The sequence below is a fragment of the Vitis vinifera genome, chromosome 7 (genome assembly GCF_030704535.1).
Source record: "Vitis vinifera cultivar Pinot Noir 40024 chromosome 7, ASM3070453v1".
NCBI lineage: Eukaryota > Viridiplantae > Streptophyta > Magnoliopsida > Vitales > Vitaceae > Vitis > Vitis vinifera.
Window position 1 is genome coordinate 27444334 of NC_081811.1, and position 16375 is coordinate 27460708.

Genomic DNA, 16375 nt, shown 5'->3' on the forward strand with positions numbered 1-16375 from the left:
TTAATTATGGATGGTATTGGCAGCTTTGTAAGGAATTATATCACACCACCCACAGGTCGAATAGGCATAGAGGTAATATTGTTTTGTGGGATATTAACAAAAATGGTTAAATTATTAAAATGCCAATCACAATCCTTAACCTTCTCCTTTACATTTCCTTTTTCCCCCTTAGGAAGGTCACCATCACCGACATTCACTGATTGATACAATAGTTTATTCTTCGCTTCATGAATGAAGTTTCCTCACTCTACAAGCAATATGTCATTTATCCCAAGAACTTGAGTGGTGACTGCAAGTTGCTTGTTGAGAATTGAGCCCCCCACCTTCCGTTATTTACGTGTGGAATCCACCTACTCCGACCTCTCCCAAAGGTGTCAAGGCGGAGGCCTAGCCCGTTGACTCCACCACAGTCCACAGCCACCTGACATCCTCCGACCTCTGCATTTGTCCATTTTTTATTGGGATAAAAAACCTCACTTGGAGAGTGAGTGGGAAGATGTGATGGATTCCAGTGAGTTAAATGAAAAATATTTGGGTTAGAACATCATCTATGTTTACAATTTTTGGGTCATGTTTGGATTTGTTTTTTAAAATTATTTTAAATTTTAATTAAAAGTGGAGAAAGTTATCATTTTTAAAAAAGAAAAAAAAATGGAATCTCTATCAGTTCCTTTTTTTTTTGGGTGTTCTAAGTCCTTGAGTGCTTATAATGGTAGGTTTATTACCTAACCATTTAGGAGTTGAAGGTGTAACAATTTCCATTCATTCAATTCCAAATAAGATTTTCTCTTGCACTTCTATCAATATTTTGTCCAGTTAGGCAGTTCCTAACTTTGTAAGAAAATGGTTACATTACAGTCATTTCATGATCGTTTACTATTCTAGAGATGTGATGATAAGACTTTATGAGAGGTTTCAACGCTATTACAGGACGAGTTGAACTTCGATTGGCTCGTGATTTTTAAAATGTTAAAGCATAACGGCCACAGAAGCATCAACATCTGTGGGATATTTTAATTTTCCGTGGGCCAACAGAAGAGTGCCACATGGCCTTCGGAATCTCCAGAATTAGAGCACCATATAATTTCTGAACCTTAAAATTCATGGATTGGCTTAAAATTCATGGATTGGCTGAAAATTCAGATTACCCCACACCCACTATTTCTCTCTCCATCCCTCTTCCATGTATTTGTTCTCAGCATTTCTTCACTCGGGAAAATAGAACAAAAGAATAGAGGTCCCTTTTGTTTCCTTTCATCATTTTCTCCACACAAGAATGGCTTCAGCAGTGTTTTATAGTTCAGTGCAGCCTTCGATTTTCTCAAGAACCCACATCCCAATTCCAATTTCGAAAGACTCCTTTGAAGAGTTCGGCCACTCTATCAACTATAAGCACTACTTCAGAAGCAACCCATGTGGGCAAAAGAAGAGGGTGGCACAGGTCAAAGCTACTTTGGCTGAAGCCACACCAGCGCCGCCGGCGCCGTCGCTGCCGAGTAAGAAGGTTCGGATACTTGTGGCCGGAGGTGGGATTGGTGGGCTGGTTTTGGCGCTGGCAGCGAAGAAGAAGGGTTTTGATGTGGTGGTGTTTGAGAAAGACATGAGTGCAATTAGGGGAGAGGGTCAGTACAGGGGTCCAATTCAGATACAGAGTAATGCATTGGCGGCTTTGGAAGCTGTTGATATGGAGGTTGCTGAGGAGGTTATGAGGGCTGGCTGCATCACTGGTGACCGGATTAATGGGCTGGTTGATGGGGTTTCTGGTGATTGGTAAGTTCTTTTCACTTTGCTTTTCAATGGGCGTTTTTTCTTTCCTTTCCTTTCCTATGAATTTCTATATATTTGATTTATCGTTCCTCGATTCTTGAATCACTCTTTTAAAAGAACTGACAACAGTTTTTTTGGGTTGTTGATGAAGAATTATGACTCAGAAAGGCATCATAAAGTGACCGAATGGATTTGGGGATGCTTTAAAACAATGATTTAGTGAAGTCTAGTTGTAGATATTGAGGATGCTTGAACCATAACTAGCGACAGTATATATTCTAAAAAATTTTTTTAGTAGGACTGACTCTGCATCTAAATGTGAATTTGGTCTGGTCAATTGTGTTTTAAGACTTAAAAGTTAGAATGAAAATAGAAAACAGTATGTGAATTTTAGCAAAGCCTAGGAAAGCTAACTTACGCCCTGGGGTTCATTGGTGGCGGTAAGCTGACTTTAATAGTCATCTTGACTGAAAAGTGATTACAAATTCACCAAATAAGGTGGTAGCTGAAAGCATACAACTCGGTGATAGTTCTATCAGAGAAAGCTATTTTGGGAGTTACATCCAATGTGTTTTTGGCTTAAGTCATCTGTTGGGACTGGAGTGAACTCAAGATATACTGGGTTTAACGTGATAGAATTCATTTGGAGTAAATTGTTGAAGGATGACAATGTAAGAAAACCTATCTAGTCACTAATGGTTCAGGGATACGGCACAAAGTACCAACTGCCATCCTGCACTGTAGATGGAGGTTGTGGACAAACCCAATACCACCATAAGAGGTATTACATGAGGCTTGTGTCAAGGTGAGAGTTATTATTACGAAATTGTTATTTAAACAAACTTGGAAAATAAAATGTATAAATTGAGGTCTAATTGGATGATTCAAAGGTAGAGAGGCATCACCCAGGATTACAGCTTCATGCTCTTGTAGCAGTTGAAGTTATTTTTTGGTTGAATGGGTGTCTTACAAATTTAAATGTCTTTTTTTTTTTTTTTTAATGCCAAAAAAGGACAAAATTTTACATTAGAAAGGGACATGGCCCTAACCAAAGGAGTTAAAGGACTCCCTGGGAATTTTTAAATTTTGGGAATGATTTTGCAAGGTAGAAAAGTAGTTTAATTCCCGGGGATTTCTGTTTAGCCTGGTTTGTTGAAGAAGGCAGAGTATCTGTGCTGTTGGTAGTGGTCACTCCTTGGGAAGAAAATTCAGTGGCTAGTTTTATCACCAGACTTTCATAGCCTTTCTGGTTCAGATGCTGAGATTTTTTGGTCTTAGGAGGATATCAATTTGGCTTGGTCAAGCTGAACAATTTGCTTTGTTTGGAAAAACTCCTAAGGGTCTCAATTCAGGTGTTTGAGGAGTTAGAAGATAGAAGCTAGGAAGGGTCTCAAGGGCACTTGTTTGTCTAAGAGCGATAGGGTAGTGTATTCTGACTGCTTGGATACTGCCTGGTACTTTCACCTAGAAGGGGAAGTTCCTAGAATTGCTTTTAAGATTTATGAACAAACTCTCTAGAAGTAACAACACTTGCAAGCATTGTAAATTTTTTTTATAGATTTTTCATTTTATAATTTTATTCTGGCTGCAAAATATTTATAGTATACTGAAGAGGGGAAGCACTTTATGGTTTAGCATGTTTGCTGCTTAGTCTGCTCAAGTGGACAGGCTCACAAATGGTTCCAGTTTGCTTTTTGAACAAATATAACACATGAAATGCATGTCAGCCTCTCATTGGAAATTCACCTGTGCTCCTAAGCATACAGAAATGCTCATGCTGGCTATCTTAAGATTAGTCAGAAAAGCAATCAGGTTATGAAGAGGCCAAACTTTGCAAATCACAGTGTATTTGAAGAAAAAGGATAAAAATATACTCTTAGTTTGAGTTTTCAGAATCGCTTCATAAACAATTGTTGTTTCTAGCTGCCTTCTCTAAGAATTTCAGCTTATAAATGTCTAGTCGCACAAACTGATGCATAGTTGAGTATCAGGTATGTCAAGTTTGATACATTCACTCCTGCGGCAGAACGGGGGCTTCCTGTCACCAGAGTTATTAGCCGAATGACTTTGCAGCAAATCCTGGCTCGTGCAGTAGGGGAAGATATCATTATGAATGGCAGTAATGTTGTTGATTTTGAAGATGATGGAAATAAGGTAATCTGCTGTTAAGCTAGATGATGGTGCATGTTTACTTTCTTTCTTTCTTTCTTTCTTTCTTTTTTAGTTATAAGTTAATCCTGGTTTAAGATGGTGAATATCATTTGATTGTCTTGGCTGTATGTTTGAATTTGATATTCTATTCTTTTGTGCTCTTGATCTATCAAGTTTAGGTTACTGTCATCCTTGAGAATGGACAACGTTATGAAGGTGATCTTCTTATCGGTGCTGATGGAATATGGTCAAAGGTATTATATTTGAACCTGTATGTACCTCAGTCTGTTTAATAGATTCTTTTACTTAGCAATAAAAACGCATTATACACATCACATGCATGAAGGGGGCTGGGACATTTCAGTTCATGGGAAAAGCTATCTTGTGCCTGATTTGACCAAATGGCCAATAAAATTTGGTATATCATTTTTCTTTCTCCTTCTTAATTTTTAACAAATTCTATCACCCAGTTGCCACAATTAGTAGGTAAAATGCACATGGCTAAAACAGAAGAAATATGCATATGCAATATATGCCTTTGATACTGTATTGTAAATTTCCTCCATCTTAACATTTTAGATCATGGTTTTTCCCCTGGTGAATAGGTGAGAAAGAGTTTGTTTGGGCCTAAGGAAGCCACATACTCAGGCTACACTTGCTACACTGGCATTGCAGATTTTGTGCCTGCTGATATTGACTCTGTTGGGTATGTTATATTTTGATTTTCTCTTACATTTCAGCTTTTCCATCTTCTTCGACTTCTCTATGCTGTAAGATATTTTTTCCGTATTTGGACCAAACAGAACTTTATTTTCTGTCTTTTATCTAATCAGACTGCATGAAGAACATGCTAATTTGAACTTATCTTTTGAAGGTACCGGGTATTTTTGGGACACAAACAATACTTCGTGTCTTCAGATGTGGGTGCAGGAAAAATGCAGTGGTATGCATTTTACAATGAACCAGCTGGTGGTGTTGATGGTCCTGAAGGTAGACACTCTTATGCATGAACTTTGTAGTTTCAGTATGAGTATATTCTGCTGGAAATTCTATTAAATGACTATAGTGTCCACAAAAATAGATTATAATTCCCAGTAAACATCTTGGAATACCATTGAGAACGGTATATATTTCTGACTCAGAAGCAACTAGAATGCCTCTTAGAATATGAAATATGATTGCATCTACTAAATACAAAGTAATTAAGCTACAAGATGGAAGAAATCAACTAACTGAAGTGAATATAGTTCCAAGGTAATGGAAAAGTTAACAAGACATAGGAATACGTGATTATAAAATTGATTCTAAGCACAGATGCTTGCTACATGGTGATTATACCAGAGAGATGGTACTATAGATAAGGACTTGCTTGCAGAAAATGGATAATTAAACAAACTATTTCTTCCCTTGATGATTGTGTTGCTACAATTGTCCATCTTTTAGACTTTAAAAATGCACACTTTAACAGAGGATTTGACCCTAGTAGAATAGCTGGTATCAGAAAAACCTTCTTGTAACCATCCCCAAATAGTTGCAGATGACATTCTTATGTATATCTAATGTTATCTAAATTACTTTTTGGCAGGTAAGAAGGAAAGGTTGCTTAAAATATTTGGTGGCTGGTGTGATAATGTAATTGATCTCATACTTGCCACGGATGAAGAAGCAATTCTTCGACGTGACATATATGACCGGACACCCACCTTTACTTGGGGAAGGGGCCGTGTAACCTTGCTTGGGGATTCAGTCCATGCCATGCAACCAAATATGGGTCAAGGGGGATGCATGGCGATTGAGGTATGCCTTGTGCTGTATTCTGCCAACAATACCTTTTTTATCCCCTTCAAGGAGGAACACCCCATGAATTGGAACATTTTATGCTAATTTTTTGCAGCAGCAAAGATCATATGACATAACAAGCCTTTTTTATTTATTTATTCCTGAATTTTATACATCGAATATTTTTTTCCTTGTTTCATAATTTTCATGTAGAAACTTCTTTGTCATATATTTTTAACATGCTTATAGTTCTCATTTTTAACTGTTTAGTTGTCTCAGGAACTTAATGAATATTCCTTTTTTAAATAGAGATTATGATCAAGACCAAATGATTCAATTCAAACCACTTCAATAATGATAAATCCTTTTTTAACTATTTACTTCACTCTTACAGGATAGCTATCAGCTTGCAATGGAACTTGATAAAGCCTGGGAACAAAGCATCAAATCAGGGACTCCTATTGATGTTGTTTCTTGCCTAAAGAGGTAACTATAATTCACTTAAATAGTCCAAAAGAAAAGTATGTGTCAGGGTTGATACTTCTTAATCACTCGAGAATTAAACAACTTGAGAACGGAAAGAAAATTTAGGAAATAATTGGGAGGTGGCCAGAAGAATAGTGCACTTAAAGCTTGGGAGGACATTTGACACATGTATCATTTGATGAGTTGTAATTATGAATTCCAGACCAGAGATTTGTGCCATTGAGTTAATTAATAGGTCCAGGAGAACAAGTGTGACTTAAAAATGTAAAGGGTTTTGGTTGTTTGTTTCTTCATTTTTCACCCTGGATCGCCTGTTGTGGCAACTTTCTGAATAGCGTTCCAACTTGTAATACATTACATCTGTACATGTTTTATATCAGTATGCAGTAGAAACCTTAAGCAACCATAAATGTGTTTCCTTCAGGTTTTGATTGAATTATTTATTATTTACTCAGTCAGGTGACTCACAGCTTCTGGTTTTTATTTCCCACAGCTATGAGAAGGCTAGAAGAATACGAGTTGCCGTTATCCATGGAATGGCAAGAATGGCTGCAATTATGGCTTCAACTTACAAGGCTTATTTGGGTGTAGGACTTGGTCCATTGTCGGTAGGTATTTTTTATGATGGCAAACAAATAAACTAGAATTGATATTTCCATGGGAGTTATGTGTGCATACTGATGATGGCTTATACCCCTGATCTTGCAGTTTTTGACAAAACTCAGGATCCCACATCCTGGGAGAGTTGGTGGGAGATTTTTTATTGACATAGCAATGCCTTTAATGCTGAGTTGGGTCCTAGGTGGTAACAGGTAAATCTTAGTTTCTTTTAGCTCTTATATTGATTTTCTCTCTATATTTTCATCATGGAGAATCTTACGACTATTTATTAGAATCATAGTTTTAGATCGTATTGCATTTAAACTATTTTAATGTATTTCAAAGCTTATGACATATTAGAAATTTCATGATACTGCTGATACAGTTTTTTTCAATTTCTTCAATATTTGAAAACTTCCTGGATCTCATGGTGAGCCCTAGGATGCACTTGTTGCACTTTTAAACTTTTATACTTTTATAGTTTTACATGCATTTCCATAAAGAACATGGTAGACCTCTAGGTCATGGAGTTTCCACTAAAAGGAAATGTTCTTGACACAGTTATATGTTCTCAAACATCAATCTATTAATGAGAAATTACATTGGCTTTTGCAGTTCAAAACTTGAAGGGAGGCCACCATCTTGCAGACTCTCAGATAAAGTATGTTGCTAAGTGCTACCTGCTAAGAATTCAGCATTGTCACTTTAAAACCATTTCACATATGATTCTTTGTATTACTGATAATTTTTTAAATTGTGATCTGGTCTGAAACCTAATATCTGTTGAATAATTGATGAAGGCAAGTGATCAATTACGGAGATGGTTTGAAGATGATGATGCTCTGGAGCGTGCTATTGGTGGAGAGTATGTATAATGAGCCTAAAATCTGTGAATGTCATCCCTCTTGTATTCCCTAGTCATGTAAATCTGGTGTAGTATTTTGTTCACTCATGTCAATCCTTTTATTTTGTAGGTGGTTCCTTTTGCCATCAGGAGAGAGTGGATTACAACCTATTTGTTTGAGTAAGGATGAGAACAAACCCTGCATAATCGGGTATGTTTTTAACTGTAAATTCTTCATCTTTCAATTTATTGACCTATCTATTTATTTGCAAGGAAAACTATATGGTGCAAATTGGGTGTAATATACAACAGGCTAAAGGGCATGGTACTTGTGACAGATTCAGAATATTCAATATCTGACTCTAGTCCATTGTTACATGCCACAAAGGGACTGGGGAGTTTTCTGTTTTCGGATCACAGATTGAATCATATCCTAAATTTCCCACTAGATTGTGTTGTTGTATTGGCATCCACTATATAGTACCTTTGGTTCATTCATTTTCCCCTCATGTGAAGTAGTTTTGGCTTATCACTGTGATGCAGGAGTGTGTCCCATACGGATTTTCCTGGAATATCAACAGTCATACCTTCACCCAAGGTGATTTAGCAAGATGTTTTCTTCTCCTTTCTTTTGTTGATGAGGAAGTAACCCACTTCTCCTACTTCTGTTTTCAGGGTTAACCAACCATGGTTTTCTTATCTCAGGTTTCCAAAATGCACGCTCGAATTAGTTGTAAGGATGGTGCCTTTTTCCTAACCGATTTGCAGAGTGAACATGGTACCTGGATCACTGAGTAAGTAACGGAGAACATGATATGCTTCGTAATCTGTTGATTTTCACAAAGAGTATATTCCCTACAAGATTTTACTTCCTTAAAATGTGCAGTAATGTGGGGAGGCGGCAACGGGTGTCTCCAAATTTTCCTACTCGATTCCATCCATCAGAAGTGATTGATTTTGGTTCTGAAAAGGTGGGTAATGATTCCTAAACTAGTTTCTACCTCATCAATCCTATCGTATGTCTACTGAGTTTGGGAAATATAACTCCTACAAGTAATGTCCAGGCTTCATTTCGAGTCAAGGTGGTGAGGACTCCCCCAGACAATGCAGCTAAGAACGAAGAGAGCAAGCTCTTCCAGGCGGTTTGAGGATCATCAGCTTGTAATTTTTCCGGCTACACAGTCTGTACAGCAATTGTTTAGAGCAGTGGAGCAATGCTGAGCTGCCGCATGTACAATATATAGGGATCGCCATCCAAGCAGAAAGCATCATTATTACACAAGGGGAAAAAAAAAAGCCATTAAAATCATTGAGTTAGAGATGGTACTTCCAATCTCAATTTGTCTTTTTCAAGACTATATGAATGTAAAAAAACATAATCAACCCTAACAGTACTCAAAATCTTCGGTCAGTCAATTTGCCCAAGTGTTAGTTCACCTTCAAGCTTGGCCCAAGAGCCTATATGTTCCTATCCACTGATCATGGGTCTGGTCTGACGCTGCACCTGATCAGGACATGTTCCCAGAAGCCCCCATGATCTATCATCCACTAAAAAACCAGAGCTTCACAAGAACTCTTGTTTCAACGCTCGAGCATTGCCCATGATTACAAGCAAAACCCAGAACCCATATCAAACCCAAATCACGTTCAAGTTTCAACACAATACTCATCAAACAAGCAAGGAAATGAATTATTAGTCATCTTCCATTAAAACACAGAGAAACCCTGAAAATGTCCATTGACAATGCAACACCACCTGCTGGCCCTACAATAATGTGACTATGAACAGGCACAAGGGTCCAAGATATCTCCTCACTTAATGCGAAGCTGAGGTCTCTATCCAAACCCCATCTATCAAATTGCAGTCCAGCCCAACCCTTATCCAATGGGTACACCTCCACCATGGATTACAAATTTATCAAGATTCGATAACCCTCATCTATAAACAGTGGTCTGCCTGTCTTGAGACCTGCAGACACCAAAAGTGGTAAAAAGGGCCAAGGCCCATGCCATACCATAGCCATTTTTTATTAATAGAATATATAGGAGGGGGGTGGGGGGGCCTTCCTCCAATTCCTGGTTCTGGAGTGACAGGAGAAAATTGCGGGTGGTGACACGTGAAGGAGAGTGAATGGCGGTGGAGGGGCACGTGACCACCGCAACGGTCTTTCCAGGTAGTGGTGGCAGTGACCGTTGGAGCATGTAACGTGGGCTTTGGAAGCTTTCACCTTTCTTCTCTCTTGTTTTTATTCTCTATTCATTTACGAAATGGAAAGTTTTAAAGACACTTATTGGATTTGAATATAAAATTGGGGTAACGATGGAAAAATCTTATTTAGCCGTATATACATTTTTGGGTGGTCTTAAGTCTTAAGTGGAAAAATCCGTTACTTAAATAATTTTAGCATACTTTTGATTTTGATTCACATATTGAGTAAATACAAGTGATGCATATCCAAAAAGGAGAAATAATAGAGACAAAAACTGAAAATAGGAGAAGTGAAGAACATAAGTGTGGTGGAGGGTGGAATGATGGTATCCAATTTTAGTAAAGACAAAGGTGAGGCCCATCTACTGGTGTTCCCCTGGATGTCTAGTCTAGTTATGACGACATTATGGTTTTAAGCTTGTGGGTTCTCCAATTTAATTATGCCTCAGCAACCTCAAGTACCAACAAATTTATTGGTTTCCAATACCCTCGACCTAACTACTATACTCACATTTCCAATTATCTTACTCTTCACCAACAAATACGCTTATAAGCTTTCCTTCTTCTAAAAATCTGATATAAAAAAAAATTAAGTCAATAAATTATTTTAATATCTTATTTTAAATTTATTTTAATTGTTTTAATTAATTATATATATATATATTTCAAATTTAATATTTTACCGAAACCAAATATAGCATTAATGACTTTAAATAGTATATAAATGATATTAATTTGTATGAAAGGTATTGAAGAAGTTAAAAGAGAGGATGAGAAGTTAGAATTATTTTTTCTTATGTTAAAAGTAAGAGCTCTTGGGAGGCATTAAAGTAATTTTACAAGGAAGCTTGAGATGAGATTCCATTGTATAGGAGGTATTTTTGAAGTTTGTGGAAAGTTGATTCATGTTTTATTAAATTTTCATTGAAACAATTATGATATAAAGATTCCATATTTGAAAGTAGGAGTTTGATTTTACCTCTTGATGGGATATGGGGATATGGCAACATGATAGTTCATAAACATTAGACTTCCATAATAAGTCTTCGATTCTTCACTAGAATAAGGATCAAATTGAAAAACGTGCTTTGGGGATTGAAATGTGATGTCTTCATCTCATATGCTCTTACCTATTTCTAAAAATTGAAGGAAAGAAGTAATCTTCAAGATTAGTTACCTTGGAGTTGTGTCCAAGCCATACCAACACAGCAGTTAGGAGATTGACCCCATTCCTTGAATCAGAGGCCATTTAGACTAGAGACTAGACAGCCATGGTTGCAAGCAACAGCTTACCCCCAAAACCCAGCATTTCAAATTTTGATGATCCGATCCAAACCCCACCCCCATCACCTCCGTACGATCCAGGATGTGTCGATGTGGGAAGTGGGAAGTGGGAACAAACCCCCACATCCATCCCCCAAACCATCTCATCTCTCATCTCATGGTACGGATCACGCCCTCCAATGCCCTGCCCTCGACCCCACATCACATGGCCCCTCCACATTTGGCCTTTTTCCCCAAAAACTACGACGTTTTCCCACCTTTCACATCCCTAACCCAAACATCGCGCACACCACCTCGTTGTTTTGTCTCTCAAAAGCCAAGCCCTCTCAGAAGCTAACAGGTTTCCTCTGGGAAATGGGAATTTTCAATTTTCTTTCCCAAATTCCGAGGACGGGGGAAATATCCATTAGGCAATTCAATGTAAATCAAAATCTAGTTTTAGTTTGTGTCCTCAAAAGAAGTGTCTCTCCTCCTCCTCTCATTTCATTGTTATTTCAAAATCACTAGATGTAGTTTTTCTCTCATGCGATTTCCCCCACCCTCCACGCTCAAATCATTTCCCTGGCGACACCCATATAAAAACAAAACGCGTCGTTTTGGTTTGGGATGTACGGTGGTGGGTAGCAAACGACGCCGTTTCTCGTTGCTTGCTTCGACCATCATGATACTTGTCCCACACCAGCGCACCAGGGCTATGTTTTGATTCGCTCCGGGTGAGGGGCCCAGCCCAACGTCTTTTTATTCAAAAAGGTGTACACGTGCGGTGCTGATTTGGAAACCCGAGCCTAGCTAAGACAGATACTCCATCGGGAAAATTAAATAAATATGGGAGCCAATTTGAGACCAATATTTAACTATTTATTAATTAAGTAAAATATTTATAATATAACAATAGTAATATATTCTCCAACTCTTTGATCTTTTTATACGCGTTCCTTTCATAGTACACCGCGCGTTTCCCGATTTTTTTTTTCCTTTTTCTTTTGTTTTTTCGTTTATACCCAAAAGAGGGAAAAGCAAACCCGAGGCTTTGAAATTCAGGAAGAGAAAAAAAAAAAAAAATCGCAGATTCCAGTTTCATGACCTGGAGACCGACTCAGCCAGTTTTCCGATTCTCTCGACGAGCTCTGGGGCTAACTTCTTAGCCGGTTTCCGTTCTTTCTCCGGTCGATAATCGAACCCTAATGCATCCGATACTTCTTCGGAGCTCCACCCGGCTTTCCGGAGCGAGTCTGAAAACCGATCCGCTTTCAGAAGCAGTGCGTCGAGAACGGCTTGGTTATCCAACAGAACCATCTCCCCTTCGAAGAATCCGGAGGCCGAAACGGTTACTATTTCTGCAATATCGGATTCGTCCCACCCGCCTTCTCTCAGGACTGACCCAATTTGTTCGATGTACTCATCGACCCATTTCGGGATTTCGGACCTTGGCATGTCGAAGAAGCGCTCCGGGGACGAAGACGAAGAGGACGATGAGTTTCTGCGCCTCCGATCAATGGCGGCATCGCTCCAAAACTCCACCCATCTGGGCGTCCTCCCGCCGGCGAGGCCACCGGTATCTAGGCTTCTACGAGAGAAATTCGAAGAAGAACCGGCTGTTTTTTCGCTAACGGATCTTTGCTTCTTGAGAACCTGCGGGTCAGAGCTTTGAAACAGAGACTCGCGCTCGAAGAAATCAGATAGATCCAAACCGCAGCAGAAGATCCGATTCTCATCCACGAAGAAAATGGGGTTTCCCGCTAAAGATGGATTGCAGGGAATGTAGCAATGGTTGAAGATGGGTATCAAAAGTGGCGCCCTCTTCAGAGCATTCCTCGCGATCCGCAAAGCCTTCTCCGGGTCGGAGGGTCTCGGACCCCAAGACTTGGACCAGAGCGAGTTGCGAGCAATTTGGAACGAAATCGCAGCTATAGGCAGATCAAGCGACGCCCGGAGCCGAAGACGAGCCCCAGCAGCGCGCCAGTCCGGAAACCCAGGTCCCACCGGCAACCCAGCGGAGAGAACCGCCTTAAGATCCGGCGGAAACGCGAAACCAAATTCCGCCTCAGCGCGGGCAAACTCCGCATCCGACAGCCCGGCTTGAACCTGTATACCAGAGTTTTGCAGGTGAGCGATGACCTTATCAGCCAGCGTCGTGAAAGAAATAAGCCCGTTCCGAACCGGCAGCGCAGTAGAGACAGTGGATGGAGCGGCCGCCCTAGCAGAGAGCCGCCGCAAACCAGCTATATGGGCCGGGTTCAGACCGGTCATCCTTCGGTCGACGTCGACCATGGTGGTTCCCAACCAAACCCCTCACCGTCGCCGGAGAAATCCTCGTCCGTATTCTTTTCAGAGTAGTTCTAGATTACAGAGAGTGACAGAGCAAAAGAAAGAGAAAAAGTGGAAGATGAAGCTGGGAGTGATCTTTTTTATCAGGTTTGCGAAGAAAAGAGTAGAGCATTTATAGCTACTCCATGGTGGAACCCACTCCCATATGTTGCTTAAATGAAGGGTGTTTCAATTTCCCTAATTACCCTCCTTGATTCACCAGAACCACACTTGTGCCCACCGTAACTGTGCAACGGCTCTTTTATTACAGCGGCGGTGAAGGCGGACGCCAAACCGCTCCCTTTTATATTGTATTATACTCCTTGGGTTCCAGCCAATCACACCCTTCCCTTTTCCTGGATGGACGGATGAGATGAAAGGGGGAAAGCGGTTCACCGGCATGGAATCATGATCATGGTTTTATTGGAGGATAAAGCAGCTTTGTTTAAGGCGACCGACGACTGATGATTGGCATTCACCGCTGTGGCGCTGTGTTAGAATCCTAATCCTCACAAAATCCGATAAATGTTGAAACTTTTGTAATTATTATTATTATAAGAGAAATTACTTTATAAAGCGAGAGTTTCCAAAGAAGATAGAAACGAAGAAAAGGGCGGAGGGGTGATGCCTGCTTCTTGTCCGATCATGCTTGCCTGCTGGGTTTCAATGTCCACATCCCATCATGTTATTGTTGTTGCTGTTCTTACTCTAAAATTAAAAGTTATCCGCCAAGGCCTGCACATTGGGGCACGTCAGGTTGTAGCATGAGGACAAGAATTAAGGTTAGAAAGTAAATTAAAGAGGAGACCATATTAATTCCTTTTTATTATTTCCCATGCCACCTCCAAAATCTGCATTAAGTTAAATTCATTCTCCTACCATAATTAATAACATTCACCACCTCACTTTGGCTTTTACTCACCTCCAACCAATCCGACCCAGGTGGTGAGTAACACCACCTCTCCAAATTAGTGTCACATCGCAAATAATGACACATTCTAATCTACTTTCTCTCCTCTAAATATTATGTCCCGGGTTTAATCGGTGCACGTGGTATATCACATGTGTTTTCATGAATTTTTGGGTTTGATTACCATCTCAAAGTGCTATTTTTAATATTTATCAACCATATAATATCACATATATTTTTAATATTTATCAATCAGATAATATCACATAATCTCGTGAGATATAACAAAAATATTATATCTCTATAAAAAGACATTTGTGATATCTCATATGAGATAAAAGAAAAAATTTATAAAGTCATATAAGTTTGGATTTCTTTAATATTGTACATTTGTGTTTTAAAATAGTAAGAATCATTTTAAATTCAAAATAATTAACATTTAACGTGATTCGTTATTTTTATTTAACGGTACATATCCAACGGTTGGATTATCTATTCAATAAATGTGTAACTTTTCCTTATAAAATTAAAAGTAAAAGTCAATTACCATTTTACTCTTGATAGACTTAGCGCTATTGGGTGAGGGTACGAAGCCTAGGAAAAGTGACAATAGAGAAGTGGGCATGTAAAATCCCAAATCGGGGGCGATACATTTGGATCGGTGAGGACTGAGGAGGCGTATAAAACAAGGGCATGACTACAACGTGTGAAAGCAGGCAACGGCCGACAGTTAAATTTCAATGCCCCTTTTCACAGTCCATTTATGGTCTAATCCAGAAAACAAAGGCCTTTTAATAATGGATGAAAGAGAAGTGAAACACCACCACCACCACCTCCACCTCTGCACCATTTCTCATTTAAGGAGTGTACCAGAAAATTTTAATTGGTAAAAGATTCAACGGTCAGCATCAGTTTTTTCTTTTATTTTGACTTATCAGACACTTCTCTACCTTGTGGGTTTATTCTAATAGGAAAACCCCCACAAGTGAACAATGCATATTGATGAAAAAAAGTGGTGCATTGGGTTTTTCCCCCTTTTTGGAGAAAGGAACACTCAAACATCATTCATATCATAATAATTTGAAAATAAATTCAACGTTTTCAGGTTATACTACAGAAGGTAACTTCTCATGTGATCAAAGGACTGATTGAACGACAAAAAAAATTACAATTTGGAGTTTTTAATTGTATGTGATTTTGGGGGGAGTTGCGAGGTCAGCTTGATAGATTGACTTAGAATTAGAAGATGCTTGCATGTGAGGTGGCCTTGAATTTCGTTTTCTGATCAAGAAAATACATTATTCTTGCTATTTTTTCTTAATTATTGTTGGGGTTTTTGTAGTTTAAAAAACTCATAATCATTTGGTCGGTAAGTGGTCAACGTTTGATTGCTAAGTAGATTCTAATTTATAAGTTTTTTTTTTTTTCTTACTCTTGGGTTTGTATACTGCATGTTGTCATGTTCCTGTTATATTAACTTGCAAAACCCATTTCCCATTTGCAAGATGAAAGAGGTTCTCATCTTCATTTACAAGAGAGAGAGAGAGAGAGAGAGAGAGAGAGAGAGAGAGAGAGAGGCGTTTGAAATGGATGATCCCTAGGCTTAGAAAACTTACAAAGGAAGCACCCCCATTTCAACATCTTGGGTCAGAGAAGGGGGTGATGGGATTAGATTTTGTAGGACTTTTTGTGAGGCATGGACCAATTTTGCATGGTCACTAACCCGCAATAGATGGCTACAAAAGTCTAGGAGAGGTCACCCTGTGGTTGTGGAAATGTGGAACCAAAGAGAAGCTGCCAATGTATGAAATTGGACTATTCCATCGTCCTGTCCATGAACAGAGTAACAAGGTGGGGGTCCATGCAGACCAAGAAAATCACCACTTAGATACTCCCCAAGTGGTTGTAGTGGCCACCACTGCCTGCTTGTCTTCCTCAATCCCCCATAACTGTTCCCTTATACGCTGATTAGTCAAGCCATCACTCCTCCCTCAGTCTCCGTTACACGGATGCATTGGAGGAGGACACTGTCTGACAC

General features: G+C 39.2%; 2 protein-coding genes across 2 annotated transcripts; one reads left to right on the forward strand and one right to left on the reverse strand.

The window, feature by feature from the left end:
* Window positions 1-1276: 1276 nt before the first annotated feature.
* Window positions 1277-8775, forward strand: ZEP (zeaxanthin epoxidase). Its single transcript, NM_001281273.1, is given in 16 exon segments — window positions 1277-1770; window positions 3759-3921; window positions 4098-4172; window positions 4524-4624; window positions 4793-4908; window positions 5504-5715; window positions 6092-6183; window positions 6677-6791; window positions 6892-6995; window positions 7399-7444; window positions 7584-7648; window positions 7758-7838; window positions 8171-8225; window positions 8333-8421; window positions 8514-8598; window positions 8692-8775. Coding segments are annotated over 16 exon segments (1977 nt in total).
* Window positions 8776-11956: 3181 nt separating this feature from the next.
* LOC100262755 (uncharacterized) lies at window positions 11957-14114 on the reverse strand. The gene has a single exon (XM_002282469.5). The coding sequence runs from the start codon at window positions 13389-13391 to the stop codon at window positions 12198-12200; it is 1194 nt and encodes a 397-aa protein (XP_002282505.1). The 5' UTR covers window positions 13392-14114; the 3' UTR covers window positions 11957-12197.
* Between the last annotated feature and the right edge of the window lie 2261 nt (window positions 14115-16375).

Bases quoted from the DNA above. Each gene is read 5' to 3' on its own strand.
- LOC100262755 (XM_002282469.5), bottom strand. From the start codon at position 13,391: ATGGTCGACGTCGACCGAAGGATGACCGGTCTGAACCCGGCCCATATA.